The following is a 15,959-nucleotide window of genomic DNA, read 5'->3' as shown; positions in this document are numbered from 1 at the left end:
AGCCATATGGGCCTGAGAACTTATGTATCACGATGGATAAGTAGCTGTATCTTACCTTTTTCATCCTGGGTAGCAAAATAAATAGTTGACGGTGTATTGGGGAACAGGCTTGGGGTGAGGGCGGGTCTCACAATGAAAGCCACATTGGAGATCACCGGATCCATGATTGGAGCACAAAGTCTACAAATGAAAATCAACATTTTAGATGATAGAAAACAGGATTTCCCTGCCAAAAGTTACTAGAACGAAGTGAAAAAGTCCAAACATTTAAAGGTGTGTTCACATGTAGTAAAGTTCTTGCGGAGCCATTCCACAAGAAGCCGCATGAAAATCTTCAATATGTAGTAAAAAGTTAGCTGCTGATTTCTTTGCAGAACCAACATGCTCATGGCCTGGTATCTCAGGACTTGTGGACGGACTACGGCTCTGCAGCAAAATCTGCAACAATTGGGGTTTGTTGGAGATTTTGATTTCTCCATTGAACTCAATGAGGAAAATATGGAACTGTAACTGATACGTTGCAGAATTAAAGCCCATAAGACAGGTCCAGCCACTGCTCAGCAAAGCATGCACCATTCTAATGGATAGAGGTAGAATACTGTGTCCATAATGTCGCTCCATGTCTAGAAGTGCCAAGATCGCTGCTCAGTTTCGGCTAACATATTTTGGCCTCTTTACAGGAAGCGGAGCAACGCTGATTACATCTATAGGTTCCTGCCAAGGCACATGTAAGGTCGTCAGGAATTGTGCATGTGTCCGGCAACCACTCAGGGGGGTCTACCCAATGCTACCAGTTCCAGAACAACCCTTTAAATGAGAAGCGAAATCAATTCAGGTTACAATCCAAATACCTGGAAACATCTGCAAGCGATGTAGTAGAGGGCGCTGGGATAATGCTGGGATCTGCAATAGAAGATGGGAATAAGTAACAGTAGAATATGCGATATCCGGCTCTGACTTGCATCAGTGCAGGAGCGTTCACAGGTTCAGTTATGGGGCTGAAGAAACAAACCTTCCTCATCCTCCTCTTCCTCCTGGCTGTCATCCAAGCCTTCAGGCAGCTCCTCCTCAGCATCATCCATATCAGAGTTTGGAACAGTAATGCTACGATGGGAAAAACATTAGGAAAAAGGCATGGCTGCACCGACACTCGTGCAGATGAAACCTTGTCGATGGCACAAAATAAGTTGTACGTACAAATACAGGTCAAATGGCAGCCCACATCGACAAAGGGGACGCCAGCTGCCTGGACCCCAAAATCCTGCAGTCACAGATGCATTGGAAAAATAAGACCCTGGTGCTGGGTGAAACCTATACATGAGGACCCAGGAGCAGTAAATATCACACTATATTACGAATAGGATTATTTTTTTTTTTTTATATCTTTAGGAATCTGATCCTCCGTCTAACAAATACCTATTGATGCGAGCTGCTCTATAAAGTTTGCATAATCACATCTTTACTCTTTGGGCTCAGCTCGGACCGTCACCTGGCCACAGACCCAGATGATCAGACCTAGCGGAGTACTCCAGAAATGTGAGAACCCCGGCTGCACCCATGAAACTGCATAATCTTACATAGCATCTACCTCCGTGCCAATCTGATAAACTATGGCTCATGCCCGTGGAGCCTTTGAAGGAACACGACTTACTCTAAGTTACTTTCTAAAACTTCGCCAGGTTTATTAAGATGCATGGTTGAGATCTGAGAGGCCATCACAGTAATGTTTCCTCGATGAGACGGCTCGCCGGTCGCTGGTTCACATTTCAAGGCTGGAAGGTGAGCAGAGGTATCAAAGCGGCACGAGTCATCCCCCATGGCATCAAGGTTGGCACCGCTTTGCTGGGTGGATATGTTGGCATGGTATCCCTTGGAAATACTGATGTCACCATTAAGGCATGGACGCTCTGCCGCCAGGCTGCTTGGTGCAGTGTGGCCTGGATGGAAGGAGGATTGTGCTGTTGCACCGCTGGCACACGTCTCGTTATTTTGGCAGACAGCTTTAGGAGAAATTTTAAGTTGTGCTTCACAGACAGAGAGCAAAGGACCTCCTGTCAAGCGCCTCACAGCCTCTGTAAGTTGGACTCCTCTATGAGGAGAGCTACCAACTTTATTATTTTCAAGTATATGCCAGGTCGTCTCCTCAACTTTGGCCAAACCCTCCATGATGGTGGATGAAGAAGTTTCTTTGCCGACCGCAGTCCCTGAGCGAATGCCAGTGTGATTCAGTGAAGGGGCAGCCCTGTTAGGTTGGCCGAAGCCTGGTTTCTCCCCGGAAAGCCATGAAGCAGACTTTGCTCCAACCTGAGTGGGGCTTGGCGCCTTCTTCTTGTCCACATGTGGATGTAAAGGCACTTTAGCACTGTTTGGTCGTAGGAAAGCGTTGGTAACTAATGCCGGCCGAGAAGTATCCGAGGTTGACTTGGAGGCCACACTGGAAGGTCTTCGAATGCCAACGTCAGGGAGCTCACCAGCCGCGCTGGGCAAGAAAAACTGATCTACCATCAGAGACGTCATGGCACTTTCAGTTTTGGCAGATTTAGGGAAAGGCCGGATTGGTGGATACCTGTAGCGGGTGGAGATATTTCTCTGACTTTCTGATGTTCTACGGAAAACTAACGTTCTTTCAAGGCTGTCATGTAATGAACGGTGCCCAGATAGGGGAGGAGACGGTGTTAAAGGTGGAGTCGGCCTGCTGGGCTCAGACAACAAACAGGAAGGTCGAGGGAACATGTAATGAGCGGATTGGCGACCATGAGCCAAATGGGCATGTTCCCCCTTTTGCTTCCAGAGAGGCGACAGCTTTGAGGCCGGGATGTCAATATTGGGGTCTTTACATCTGTCTGGATGAGAAGTGATCGGCTTCTTAGGCTCAGCAATATACACCAGTGTCTCGACTGAGGCCATGAATGGCCATCTCCCAGGTATCAGTCCAGTGTGACCGACACTTCTCGCTGCTTCATTGTTCTATGGTTTCATCTGCAATGACCAAAAAGAGAGAAGATGTTACCACACTGCACACTCACCATGCGTTTAAAGGGGTATTTCTATCTTAAATAATGCCATACGACTAGGATATGGTTTAATGCTGCAGACCATTCCAAGTTTACACCAGGCCTGGGCACCTGCTTTGCTTTATTTTAGCTTGTCCCAGTGCTGGATTCACAGCTACACTGCTGTACAAATATCCTCTATGCTGCTTAATAGTAAGTGTTTTATCACCCCAGAGCTGGATGCACAACTACATAGCTCAGGACTGTTGTACAATGTCCTCCATTATGCAGCTGCTTCTGAATATATTCTACAAAGAGACAGGAATCTCTCATGTCACCGTCTGCTGTGTATGGGACACATCATAGCCAGGGCTGTGAAGTCGGTAAGCCAAACCCCAGACTCCATAGCACTGGTCACTAATAAGCATGCACATAAAGTGCAGCACAGATTCATCTTAACTAAGAGCCGAGAGCCTTAGATCAGGAACAGAACAGACATTCAGGCTGTGTGCCCACTAGGTTTTTTAAGCGTTTCCGCAGCAGCAATTCCGCTGCAGAAACGCTTAAAAAACGCTTGGTAGAAGGCCTGCCATGTTCCCCAAAGATAATCCGCATGTGCTATGCACATGCTGAGGAAATTTCCGCTGCGGATTATCATTGCGGAAAAAAAAAAAAAAAAAAAAATCGCAGCACAACCAATTATTTTGCGTAATCGCGGCGTTTTCGCCGCCATTGACTTGCATTGAATCGCTTAATATCCGCATGACAACATGTGCACATGCGGATATTAAGCGATTCATTGTGCGGATGGTACCCGGGTCTGGAGAAGAGGAGACTCTCATCCACACCCGGGTACCTGTAAAAAAACAAACAAACAAAAAAAAGAATTAAAATAAAAAAATACATTATATTCACCTTCTGATGGCCCCCGGTCTCCATAGAGATCCGTCCTGGCTTCCCGGCAGCCCGCGATGGTCTAAAGGGACCTGCCATGACGTCATTTAGTCATGTGACGGGTCACGCGACCGCCGACGTCAGCGGTCTCGTGACCCGTCACATGACTAAGTGACGTCATGGAAGGTCCTTTTACACAACTGCGAGACACCGGGAAGACCAGATGCATAGGATAAGAAGAATGGGGGCCATCGGAAGGGGATTATATGTTTTTTTTTTATAACCAACTTGGTCACACTATATAAAATCCATGCCGGTTGCATGGATTTATATAGTGTGACCAAGTTGTCAAGCACTTTTCCAAGTGATGCTAAAATTGCTTGGAAAGCGCTTGTCAACCTGCATGCGGAAATGCATGTGAAGAACGCTTCACATCAGCATGTCCCTGGCAGGAAAAACGCATGTGCAATCCGCATGTACAATCCGCATGTACAATCCGCATGCGTTTTTTTCTGCCAGAGAGATGCAGAAACGCTCTGGAAAAATCCGAAGCATTTCTGCATCGTGGGCACTTTATAGGACATTTTATACCATTCCCAAATTCTTATGAAAACATTTATGGCACATCTTACATTGTACTACTGTACCTAATTTACTATATATTTTAGGAGTCTGAGTCGGTCCATTTTATACAGACTCCACAGCCCTGATCATAGTAGCTGGTTTATACACACTAGCTCAGAGACAACTGAAAATTAAATATAGTCTACATAGAGGGGGAAAATGGTGAAAAATGCAGGATACAAGTCATAAAATGGCCAAAGATAACGTTATTCCTCAGGTACACGAGACAACTTGTTCTGTACAGTCACGCCTTCACAGGTTGTGGGTGGGCTTTGAATTTGACAATAAAATTACAGTATAATAGATATCGGGGAGGGGGATTAAAAACACACTGGGAATTTGCTCAGTAAAATCCTCAGCAGAATGATTCCACCACTTAACCCGGGTTATAAAAAAAAAAAAGTCTCCGATCCCAATTCTGGTGGTAGAAAATGTATAATGTAGCGGATTGGTCGCAGTCTCTGCAGCTAAGTACTGGAGTCCGTACAAAACAGACAGGGGGACATTAGCCAACAGGCTCGTCTCAATATGGCACTAAGATTACCAACTTTCTCCCTTCTCTCTGCGCTTACGGAAATTGTTAAAGTGGGTGAAATTTGCCCGAAGGAGACGAAACAGTAGATTTATTATCTGTCAGGGACAAGAGTTGCCATACATACGCCAAAATAATTTCGAGATCTTCCTAGAAAATACCGGTCCTACTACATTTCTAGGTTATGTGCTCATTTTTGGCAACTCCCCTATAGGTGTAAGGCACATTGTAGATGCGCTTGCAGACACCCCCCCCCCCCCCCTTGCCGCCGGTCTATGAGGATCAGACCATCCGATACGTAGCCAAGTAACAAGGAAACCGGAGCAGAGGACAATTAGTGTAACAATTGGTGAGACTTACACAAAGCCGAGCTCAGCGTAACACTAATTAATTCTCTCCTCCGCTTCTGACATATTAATGAGGGTTGATTTCCAGGCGACGGATAAAATGTCTGGCAAGCGTCAACTTGGGGAGGGGGTCAAACGATGTACCCAACTAGCAAAAAATCACCCCCCTCTCTGACAATAGTTGAATGTGGGATAAAAAGTGGGGTAATAAGACACTTATAAAAAGTTATTACCGTGTGCAATTACATAAAGTGCAAAGTTTCCATTGGTAGCGATAAAAGGTCTCCAGGGTGTAACAGCTCAGAAAAGGCAGCAAAGTGTGCAGATACCCCTATCAATATCCACTAAGTACGATAATGGGTCTTCTGTGGATCTATGATTGCACTCAGATCGGCACCATGAGACATCACTAGAAGTTACTATCAATATGCAAAAAGTGTTTTCTGTAAGTGTCTAATCACAATCACTGACCAGGAAGAAAAAAAAAAAAGATTGAATTGGGTCCCAAAACCAATAGCTAAGCCAGACCCCTTCTATGTCTATGCATCAATAGCTACAGAGAAGGGGGCTGGCTCATACTGAAATGAGCAATCAGCCGGCCCCCGGCTACCTGGGGGTCAAATCAAAGACTTCAGTGGGGAAGAAACAACACTAATATCTTGACACCAGGAAAGCTTTCTTGAAGGAGCAGAACCATTGCCTATACACAGGAGAGATGATAAATTCATGAACTTACAGGGACAGTCGCTGTGTTAACCAGGGCTGTGGAGTCGGTAAGCCAAACCTCCGACTCCAGACTCCTCAATTTCCATCATGACACCGATTCCAACTCCAACTCCACCACTCCCTCATACACGGCTCATGTCTAAATAAATTTACTGTAGCACAGATTAATCTCAGCTAAAAGTCTAGACCCTTAGATCAGGAATAGGACAGACATTTATAGGACATTTTATAACTTTCCCAAATTCTTATGAAAAAATACAGTTATATGAAAAAGTTTGGGCACCCCTATTAATCTTAATGTTTTATAAAAATTGGTGTTTTTGCAGCAGCTCTTTCAGTTTGATCTATGTAATAACTGTTGGACACAGTAATGTTTCTGCCTTGAAATGAGGTTTATTGTACTAACAGAAAATGTGCAATCTGCATTCAAACAAAATTTGACAGGTGCATAAGTATGGGCACCTCACCAGAAAAGTGACATTAATATTTAGTAGATCCTCCTTTTGCAAAAATAACAGCCTCTAAAACAGTCTGTTTTCCAGAGGCTTGGCGTCCGGGGGATGCCAAGCAAACCCCTCCTATCTGCTTACTATTCCCCTAAATCCCCGCCTCTGGGCTAAATGACTATATCCCCCCCCCCTCCCCTGCCCATCACGGGGAAGAAAAAGCGCGCTCCATGGGAGGGGAGGCAGAGCAGGGCCTGTCACAGGGGAGGGGGGCAATATAATAATTTAACACAGATGAGGCAATTTAGGGGAATAGTAAGCAGATAGGAGGGGTTTGCTTGACGCCAAGCCTCTGGAAAACAGACCTCTGCTATTGGCCATATGGGTAAGTATAGATTTACTTTTCTATCACCTGTATGCCCATAGTAGAGGTCTGATTGCAGGAGGGGGGGGGGGTGGGGACAGATTCCCTTTAATTCAAGTAATTTATGAAGTTTCGTCCTATTTCTCTATTTCTCCCACATTAAAAACGATTGTTTTCCACCTGCACAACCCTTTGCTTCTCCTAATTGGTAGGTGAAGGCAAAAAAAATGAATCAGCAGACGCTGCACTAAATGCTGCTCAGCCCTCTGACTCAGCACATTACATACACATCCAGCTGTAATTCTGATGACGTGACCTTACAGCAATGCCAGCACCAGATCGGCCACCGGCAGGCCCCGGGGGTCATTGCCCCCCAGCACCAGATCGGCCACCGGCAGACCCCGGGGGTCATTCCCCCCCAGCATCAGATCGGCCACCGGCAGACCCCGGGGGTCATTCCCCCCCAGCATCAGATCGGCCACCGGCAGACCCCGGGGGTCATTCCCCCCCAGCATCAGATCGGCCACCGGCAGACCCCGGGGGTCATTCCCCCCCAGCATCAGATCGGCCACCGGCAGACCCCGGGGGTCAATCCCCCCCAGCACCAGATCGGCCACCGGCAGACCCCGGGGGTCATTCCCCCCCCAGCACCAGATCGGCCACCGGCAGACCCCGGGGGTCATTCCCCCCCAGCACCAGATCGGCCACCGGCAGACCCCGGGGGTCATTCCCCCCAGCACCAGATCGGCCACCGGCAGACCCCGGGGGTCATTCCCCCCAGCACCAGATAGGCCACCGGCAGACTTCGGTGTTATAAGTAGCAGAAACAATTTCTTGGCAGATTTAAAACGTCTTTGATTCCTCTGCTGAACTAATCAGTATTATAATGAGGGCCCTCCCTGTCCTCGCACACATCCGGCAGACAAGGTATGTACACAGGAATCTGTGTGATGTGTCACCAGGAAAATGAAAATATGAATGAAAAGAGCCAAATATAGTACAGTTACTAAAGAGATGAAACACAGAAGACACCAGACAACCGGAGAAGGAGCAAAACTAGGTAATAATTTGGTAGGCGAGAGATCCTAACTTTTTTTGGTTAGTTTTCTATCCATTTGTATGGAGGACCAGAAGTTATAGCATCCTGTTCATCAGCCACCTGACCCTGCAGAAAACAGCTGAGCAACAATGCAGCCAGGTTGGGGAAGGAGTGGTGAAACCCTCATTAATTATCCTGCATCGATCCTGAGTTACATCCTGTATTATACTCCAGAGCTGCACTCACTATTCTGCTGGTGCAGCCACTGTGTACATACATTACATTACTGATCCTGTGTTATATCCTGTATTATACTCCAGAGCTGCACTCACTATTCTGCTGGAGCAGTCACTGTGTACATACATTACATTACTGATCCTGTGTTATATCCTGTATTATACTCCAGAGCTGCACTCACTATTCTGCTGGTGCAGCCACTGTGTACATACATTACATTACTGATCCTGAGTTACATCCTGTATTATACTCCAGAGCTGCACTCACTATTCTGCTGGTGGAGTCACTGTGTACATACAGGATGTAACTCAGGATCAGTAATGTAATGTATTATACTCCAGAGCTGCTGGGGCTGTCACTGTGTACATATATGACATTACTGATTCTGTACTGATCCCAAGTTACAACCTGCATTATACTCCAGAGCTGCACTCATTATTCTGCTGGTTTGAACTAGAAACAGACCAGATCTGGATCACGTTACATCACAGCCTATGAAGCATTTTTCAGCTTCATTCATAACTCATTTAGTAGTGAAGAAGCCTTGCTGACTGGTTGGAGTCGGCCATGACCTCCTCCCCGTGGTCTCCAGGCCGTCCTGGTGACAATCTCATGCTTCTGTCGCCTCTTGTGTTCCTGACTACGATCTGATAACCGGTTGGCGTTCTGTATTTGCACTGGTATCAGGTGGGCAGAACAAGCTCAGACATGTGCCATTCTGTAACGCGACCCGGCCAAACACCTCAGACCTGAACAAGGCGACACAGTTCTATCACCACAACGGTCTATTTACAGGGTCTCCAGTTACCACCCTAAAATGTACAACGCCTGGTGCAGAGCAAGAAACCGGGGAACAGAAGAGCAGCTGTGTACGGTGCACAGGAGATCGCTCACAGGGATTCATTCTATGGCGGACCATTTATTTACTCAGAGGCGCAAGTTTCCTGAAAAATGATGACACGTGGCGGAAAACATTACACCCTGTTCAGACCTTAGTTCTTGTTTATGTTCCAGGTTTACACCCAGAAGTGCTTCAATATAAAAGACTGACAGCCAAGAGCGTGCCACACGTACGGGCATAGATGCATAAGATATGGGCAAAATTGGCGTACACAGTAAAGGGGGAGAGCGCGGCCCTAGTGATGGCTGCCTATAATGACGCAGGACAGAGTTTCTACATCCAGCCACATACTTTATAGTCAGCTGGCAGCCCTCCCCTCTGGACCCCCATACTCAGGTACGAGGGGCTCAGCAGGGCGTATGTAGAATAAAGGCCCCCATACACATTAGATGGGATCGGCCGATGGTTTAATATGTACGGGGGGCGCTGGCCGACTGATGGTCGGGAGAGATATCCATCAGCCAACTTCCTTCTTTACTCCTCTACGTCACTTAGCACATGACGGCTGCAGCCAATCAGTGGCCGCTGATTATCAGCAGTAGTTATGTGCCATCCCCTATCGTATACAAAAGCGAGATTAGCAGGGAGTTTGGTAAGTGTGTGTAGGTTTTTATTTTTCAGACCTACATAGGCCAATTGAAAAAGGAGAAAACATGAGTATAGCAGCATAAAAACCATTATTTTATTCGATAAAGATTACATAACGTATACAAAAATCACATTTAAAGGATGAGAGATAGGCATAGGCCAATGTTGTTAAATGGAAGGGGTGAATAATCCCTTTAAGAACCATTTTTATCAGGCAGTGATCATAAGGGGAAATTGTGCGGTCACTTGTCCCACCACGTTCATTGTGTGATTACAGGACGGGGGTCGGCTGCTTTTCAGCAACACTTTTTAAGCCGACAAAAGATGCGATCAGGCGAATAAAGAGCGTCCGCTGGTTAATCATTCTGCGTGGGCAAGGAGCGGGAACAAAAGCTCCTTTATGTGTGTAATCAGTTCCTATAAAGGGGGTTCAGGCAACACGTCCACCTTAAACTTAATTAAAAAAAAAAACACTAAACTTTTCTAAGCTTTCTGCAGGTCAAAATTTTTGCTCAGTGGGGGTCCGGGAGCTTAGATCCCCACTGATTGATGAAACAAAAGGAGCAAAAGGCTCGAAAGACGGCACAATATAAAGTGTCTGAGGAGATCTTCAGCTTGGGAGAAGAGCGGCGCCCAGCTGTGCGCTTCTAGAGTTTCGTTTTTGGTGATCAGCGAGGGTCTCAGCACCCGGACCCCCGCCAGCAAGCACAATATCAGACCTGTCTACAGCTCTGACGCAGGGCGTGCCACTGCTCCCCACATGCTAGGAGTAGTAGTCTTGTGTGCAGAATTGTTAGGGGGTTTCTCCATGAACCCACCGGTAACTGTAGGAGTACTGCACCTCCCCCCAATAATATCAGTGCCCGGGGTCCTGTGTGAACAGCGCACATACAGGACCGATGGTGATAGTGGAGTCCAGCCCTACAGGCATACATGGAGCGGGGGTCCCACATTCTGTGATCGGAGGGGGGGAATCAGCAGTCAGGAGGATCGGTGACTGAGACCTAGAAGGGTCCAAGGCGATGAGTGATGGGCAGATCTGATGATGTCATCAGAGAGGGACGAGGCCGCGGCCCCCATCACCCCACATTTTATGACCTGGTGAATTTTTGGGGGCTGATAAAAGCTTCTATAAGTGCCCCCTCCCCCCACCGACAGCAGAAAAATGGGGGGATGGGGTGAATCAGCCGCCTCTGGTTCTAGGTTCACCCCAATACTGCAGCAGAATGGTCAGAGCAGCATGGACGACCTGCTAGGAGTTGTAGTTCCCTGGTCATTCACCTGCCAGGCTCAGTTATCACACAGGATGTCAGGTAGTACTACAACTCCCAGCATCCCCATACTGACCGAAGAGGAACAATAAACCACAGAACAGCCGGCAGAAGAACACTGGCTGTGGTACTACAAGTCCCAGCCCGGACAGACACAGGCAGGAAGGAGGCGGCAGCCGCATGTGTTAACAGCCGGAGGACCCGCCATTATCACCGGGGAGGACCCGCCTTTATCAACGGGGGCCCAACTACACAGTCCGCCCCCCGCCGGGCACCACTCACCCGCTCCACAGCACAGCGGGCACCGGAGCGCCCGGAGCACTATGTCCGCTCCGCTCCCGGGCTCGGCGGCCTCTCCTCTCCTAGCAACGCGGCTCTGACTGCTGAGGACTGGAGCCGCCGCCAGCCGCACGACGTCAAGGGAAGGGGCGGGGCCATCAGCAGACAGGGCGGAGTCGAGAGAGCAACGCGGGAAACAGGAGAAGACAGCTGAAGGGAAGAGACAGACACAGAGAGGGGAGACAGAAGGAGACAGAGAAGGGGAGAGACAAAGGAGGAGACAGATGGGGAGACAGAGAAAGGGAGAGACAGAGAAGGAGGGAGACGGGGAGAGACAGAGGGGGAGACAGAGAAGGGAGGAGACAGGAGAGAGACAAAGGAAGAGACAGAGAAGGGGAGAGACAGAGAAGGAGGGAGACGGGGAGAGACAGAGGAGGAGACAGGAGAGAGACAAAGGGAGAGACAGAGAAGGAGGGAGACGGGGAGAGACAGAGGAGGAGACAGGAGAGAGACAAAGGGAGAGACAGAGAAGGAGGGAGACGGGGAGAGACAGAGGAGGAGACAGGAGAGAGACAAAGGAAGAGACAGAGAAGGGGAGAGACAGAGAAGGAGGGAGACGGGGAGAGACAGAGAAGGGGAGACTGGAGAGACAGAGAAGGGAGGAGACAGGAGAGAGATAGAGGGAGAGACAGAGAAGGGAGGAGACAGGAGAGAGACAGAGAAGGGAAGAGACAGAGAAGGAGGGAGACGGGGAGAGACAGAAGGGGAGACTGGAGAGACAGAGAAGGGAGGAGAGAGACCGAGAAGGAGGGAGACTGGAGAGAGAGGGGGAGACAGAGAAGGGGAGACTGGGGAGACAGAGAAGGAGGGAGACGGGGAGAGACAGAGAAGGGGAGACTGGAGAGACAGAGAAGGGAGGAGAGAGACAGAGGAAGAGACAGAGAAGGGGAGAGACCGAGAAGGAGGGAGACTGGAGAGACAGAGGGGGAGACAGAGAAGGGGAGACGGAAGAGACAGAGGGGGAGACAGACAAGGGGAGAGACAGAGAAGGAGGGAGACGGGAAGAGACATAAGGGAGGAGACAGAGAAGGGCAGACTGGAGAGACAGAGAAGGAGGGAGACAGGGAGAGACAGAAGGGGAGACTGGAGAGACAGAGAAGAGGGGGAGACAGAAGGAGGGAGACGGGGAGAGACTGAGAAGGAGGGAGACGGGGGGAGACAGAGAAGGGGGGAGACGGGGAGAGACAGAGAAGGGGAGACTGGAGAGACAGAGAAGGGAGGAGAGAGACAGAGGAAGAGACAGAGAAGGGGAGAGACCGAGAAGGAGGGAGACTGGAGAGACAGAGGGGGAGACAGAGAGGGGGAGACGGAAGAGACAGAGGGGGAGACAGACAAGGGGAGAGACAGAGAAGGAGGGAGACGGGAAGAGACAGAAGGGGGGAGACAGAAGGAGACAGAGAAGAGGGAGAGACAGAGAAGGAGGGAGACAGAGAAGGAGGGAGACTGGGGGAGACAGAAGGACAGAGACAGGGGGAGACAGAAGGAGAGAGACGGGGAGACAGAGAAGGAGAGAGACAGACGGGGAGACAGAGAAGGAGAGACAGACGGGGAGACAGGGGGAGACAGAAAAGGGGAGAGACAGAGGCGGAGACAGAGGATGAGTCAGAAGAAAAGACAGAGGAGAGACATGAGAAGAGAGTGTAAGAGACAGGGGAAGTGACAGAAGGGGAGAGGGGAAGAGACAGAAGAAGAGAAGGGGAGAAACAGAAGGGAAGAGACAGGGGAAGAGACAGAAGAAAGGGAGGAGACAAGAAGAGATAGAGGGGGAGCGACAAAAGAAGGAAAAGACAAAAGAGAGAAAGGCTGTGTGCCCACGTAGCATTTTTCAAGCGTATATGCTGCGGAATTTCCGCAGCGTAAACGCTTGAAAAACGCATGTATATCCGCACCCCATGGTCCCCAATGGGATTCCGCAAGTTCTATGCACATGCTTTCCGCAGCGTTTATGCCGCGTTCAAAAATCCGCAGCATGTCATTTAATTTTGCGTTTCCGCAAGCGGAATTGCCTTTGTCCAATGCATAAAAAACGCAAGGCAATTCCGCATGTGGAAAACGCGTGATAAACGCGCGAAAAATGCGCGATAAACGCGTGCGGAATTCCGCATGCGTTTTTCCGGGAGAGGACTTGCATTTATGCAGCAGAACTTTTCTGCTTCAAAAATGCAACGTGGGCACATAGCCAAAAGAAGGAAGAGAGGAAAAAACAGTAAGGCTATGTGCCCACGATGCAGAAATGCTTCGGATTTTTCCTGAGTGTTTCTGCATCTCCCTGGCAGAAAAAAACGCATGCGGATTGTACATGCGGATTGTACATGCGGATTGTACATGCGGATTGTGCATGCGGACTGTACATGTATTTTTCCTGCCAGGGACATGCTGATGTGAAGCGTTCTTCACTTGCATTTCTGCATGCGGGATGACAAGCGCTTTCCAAGCACTTTTAGCATCACTTGGAAAGTGCTTGACAACTTGGTCACACTATATAAATCCATGCAACCGGCATATATAGTGTGACCGAAAGAATGGTTAAAAAATAAATAAAAATACTTACCTTCTGATGGCCCCCGGTGTCCTTGTCTCGGCTTGCCGGCTGCTCGCGGTAGACTAAAGGACCTTCTGACGTCAGCGGTTGCGTGACCCGTCACATGACTAAATGACGTCAGCGCAGGTCCTTCAGTCCACCGCGATCTGCTGGCAAGCCAAGACAAAGACACCGGGGGCCATCAGAAGGTAAGTATAATATTTATTTTTTTTACAGATATTATGGTACCCGGGTCCGGAGGAGAGTCTCCTGTCCTCCACACCCGGGTACCATCCGCACATTGAAACACTTGGATTCCGCATGTACTGATCCAGTTATTCGGATTCCATGTGTTCCAATGTAAGTCAATGGCGGTGAAAACGCAGCGCTTCCGCAAAATAATTGGTAGTGCTGTGTTTTTTTCCACAATGATAACCCGCAGCGGAAATTTCCGCAGCATGTGCACAGCACATGCGGATTATCATTGGGGGACATGGCAGACCTTCTACCAAGCGTTTTTTAAGCGTTTCTGCAGCAGAATTGCCATTGCAAAAACGCTTAAAAAACGCATCGTGGGCACACAGACGATGAGGAAGAGACAGGAGAAGGGAGAAGAGACAGGGCGAGAGGAAAAGACAGGAGATGAGCACGAGACAGGAAAAGAAAGAAGAGATGGAGGGGAAGAGACAGAGGGAGGAGGAGATGTTACTGCAGAAGGGGAGACAGAGGAAGAGACGGGGAAGACAAAGAGAGGATGAGCCAGCAGTGTTAGTTATATTTTTGTACAATGGCTATATAAAGTCTACACCCCCCTGATAACATCCCAGGGTTTTGTTATATAAAAACAATCCAACCAAGAAGATTAATTTCAGGACTTTTTTGTGCTTTCAATGTCGCCCATTATCTGATCAAATCCATTGAGAAACAAACTGAAATCTTTTTGGTGGAAAAAGAAAAGTAATGAACTAAAGTGCTGCGGTTACATAAATCTCACACCGTTCTTGATCGAAATGTGTGGTCCCGATAAAATAATAAAGCTTCTACTCCCCTCCGGTGCCGGCACTCGCGGTCCTGGAGCTATCTTTGATGCAGTGTTGTGACATGTCACTTTGGCGCCCAATCAGCGCTGGCGCCACTGTTTCCGCCTTTGGACTAATCGAGCATGAAGAGGAAGCCAGGGCTGCAGCTGATCTCAGACTTCATGTTCGGTTCAGCAGGAGGCGGGGACAGTGAAGCCAGCGCTGATTGGGCGGCAGGGTCACATGTCACAAAAACTGCACGAGAGCCCCGGTACCGTGAGTGCCGACACCACTGGAACAGCGCCAGCACGGGCGAGGAGTATAAGCTTTATTATTTTGTTGGGGCCAAACATTTCGATCAAGAAGGAGTTGTCTTAGTAGTGGAGATAAGGATGTGCAGATTTATGCAACCTCATCATTTGTGTTCATTACTTTCTAATTTTCTTTTTGTTTTTTTCATTAGTTTTTGATGAACGTCCAGTTCTAGGTAATGTCACTGTTGTGCCAACTTTAATCTCTTTCTTCATGACGTCTTCACTGTTCCCATAGTAAATCTAATGCCTGGGTAATGTTTTTGTTCCTTCTGACTTAACTTTCCACAATAAGATCCCTTTGCTTTGTTGTCAGCTATTTATGGCTTGTGCTGTAAAATTCTACTAGAACAGCAAAACTATTTTGCTATTAATCAGAATCGCTGTGAATTAATCTTCTTGGAATGATTTTTTTTTACATGACAAAAGCAATGTATTTTAACAGGGTTGTGCACTTTTTATACATATTCCTGTATTCCCTAGTACATAGGGACAGTATTATAGTAGTTATATTCTTGTATATAGGGGCAGTATTATAGTAGTTATATTCTTGTACATAGGGGGCAGTATTATAGTAGTTATATTCTTGTACATAGGGACAGTATTATAGTAGTTATATTCTTGTACATAAGGACAGTATTATAGTAGTTATATTCTTGTACATAGGGGCCATATTATAATAGTTATATTCTTGTACATAGGAGGCAGTATTATAGTAGTTATATTCTTGTACATAGGGGTCAGTATTATAGTAGTTATATTCTTGTACATAGGAGCAGTATTATAGTAGTTATATTCTTGTACATA

General features: G+C 47.8%; 1 protein-coding gene across 2 annotated transcripts in view; it reads right to left on the bottom strand.

The window, feature by feature from the left end:
• Positions 1-11,814, bottom strand: part of TTLL4 (tubulin tyrosine ligase like 4) — a 37,809-nt gene extending 25,995 nt beyond the window's left edge. The window contains exons 1-5 of one of the 2 annotated variants that reach the window (XM_073647364.1): positions 11,245-11,814; positions 1,652-2,979; positions 1,013-1,104; positions 852-903; positions 56-180 (exon numbers count right to left, since the gene is read on the bottom strand). In XM_073647364.1, coding sequence (XP_073503465.1) covers positions 56-180; positions 852-903; positions 1,013-1,104; positions 1,652-2,907 — 1,525 coding nt within the window. In that variant the 5' untranslated portion in view covers positions 2,908-2,979; positions 11,245-11,814. The remainder of the gene's footprint in view (positions 1-55; positions 181-851; positions 904-1,012; positions 1,105-1,651; positions 2,980-11,244) is intronic. The other variant, XM_073647365.1, reaches the window with a different exon arrangement.
• Positions 11,815-15,959: the final 4,145 nt, after the last annotated feature.

This window comes from Phyllobates terribilis, unplaced genomic scaffold (assembly GCF_046119375.1).
Source record: "Phyllobates terribilis strain yellow unplaced genomic scaffold, ASM4611937v1 Scaffold_9__5_contigs__length_417890890, whole genome shotgun sequence".
Classification (NCBI taxonomy): domain Eukaryota; kingdom Metazoa; phylum Chordata; class Amphibia; order Anura; family Dendrobatidae; genus Phyllobates; species Phyllobates terribilis.
This window is presented reverse-complemented; position numbering and strand designations above follow the sequence as displayed.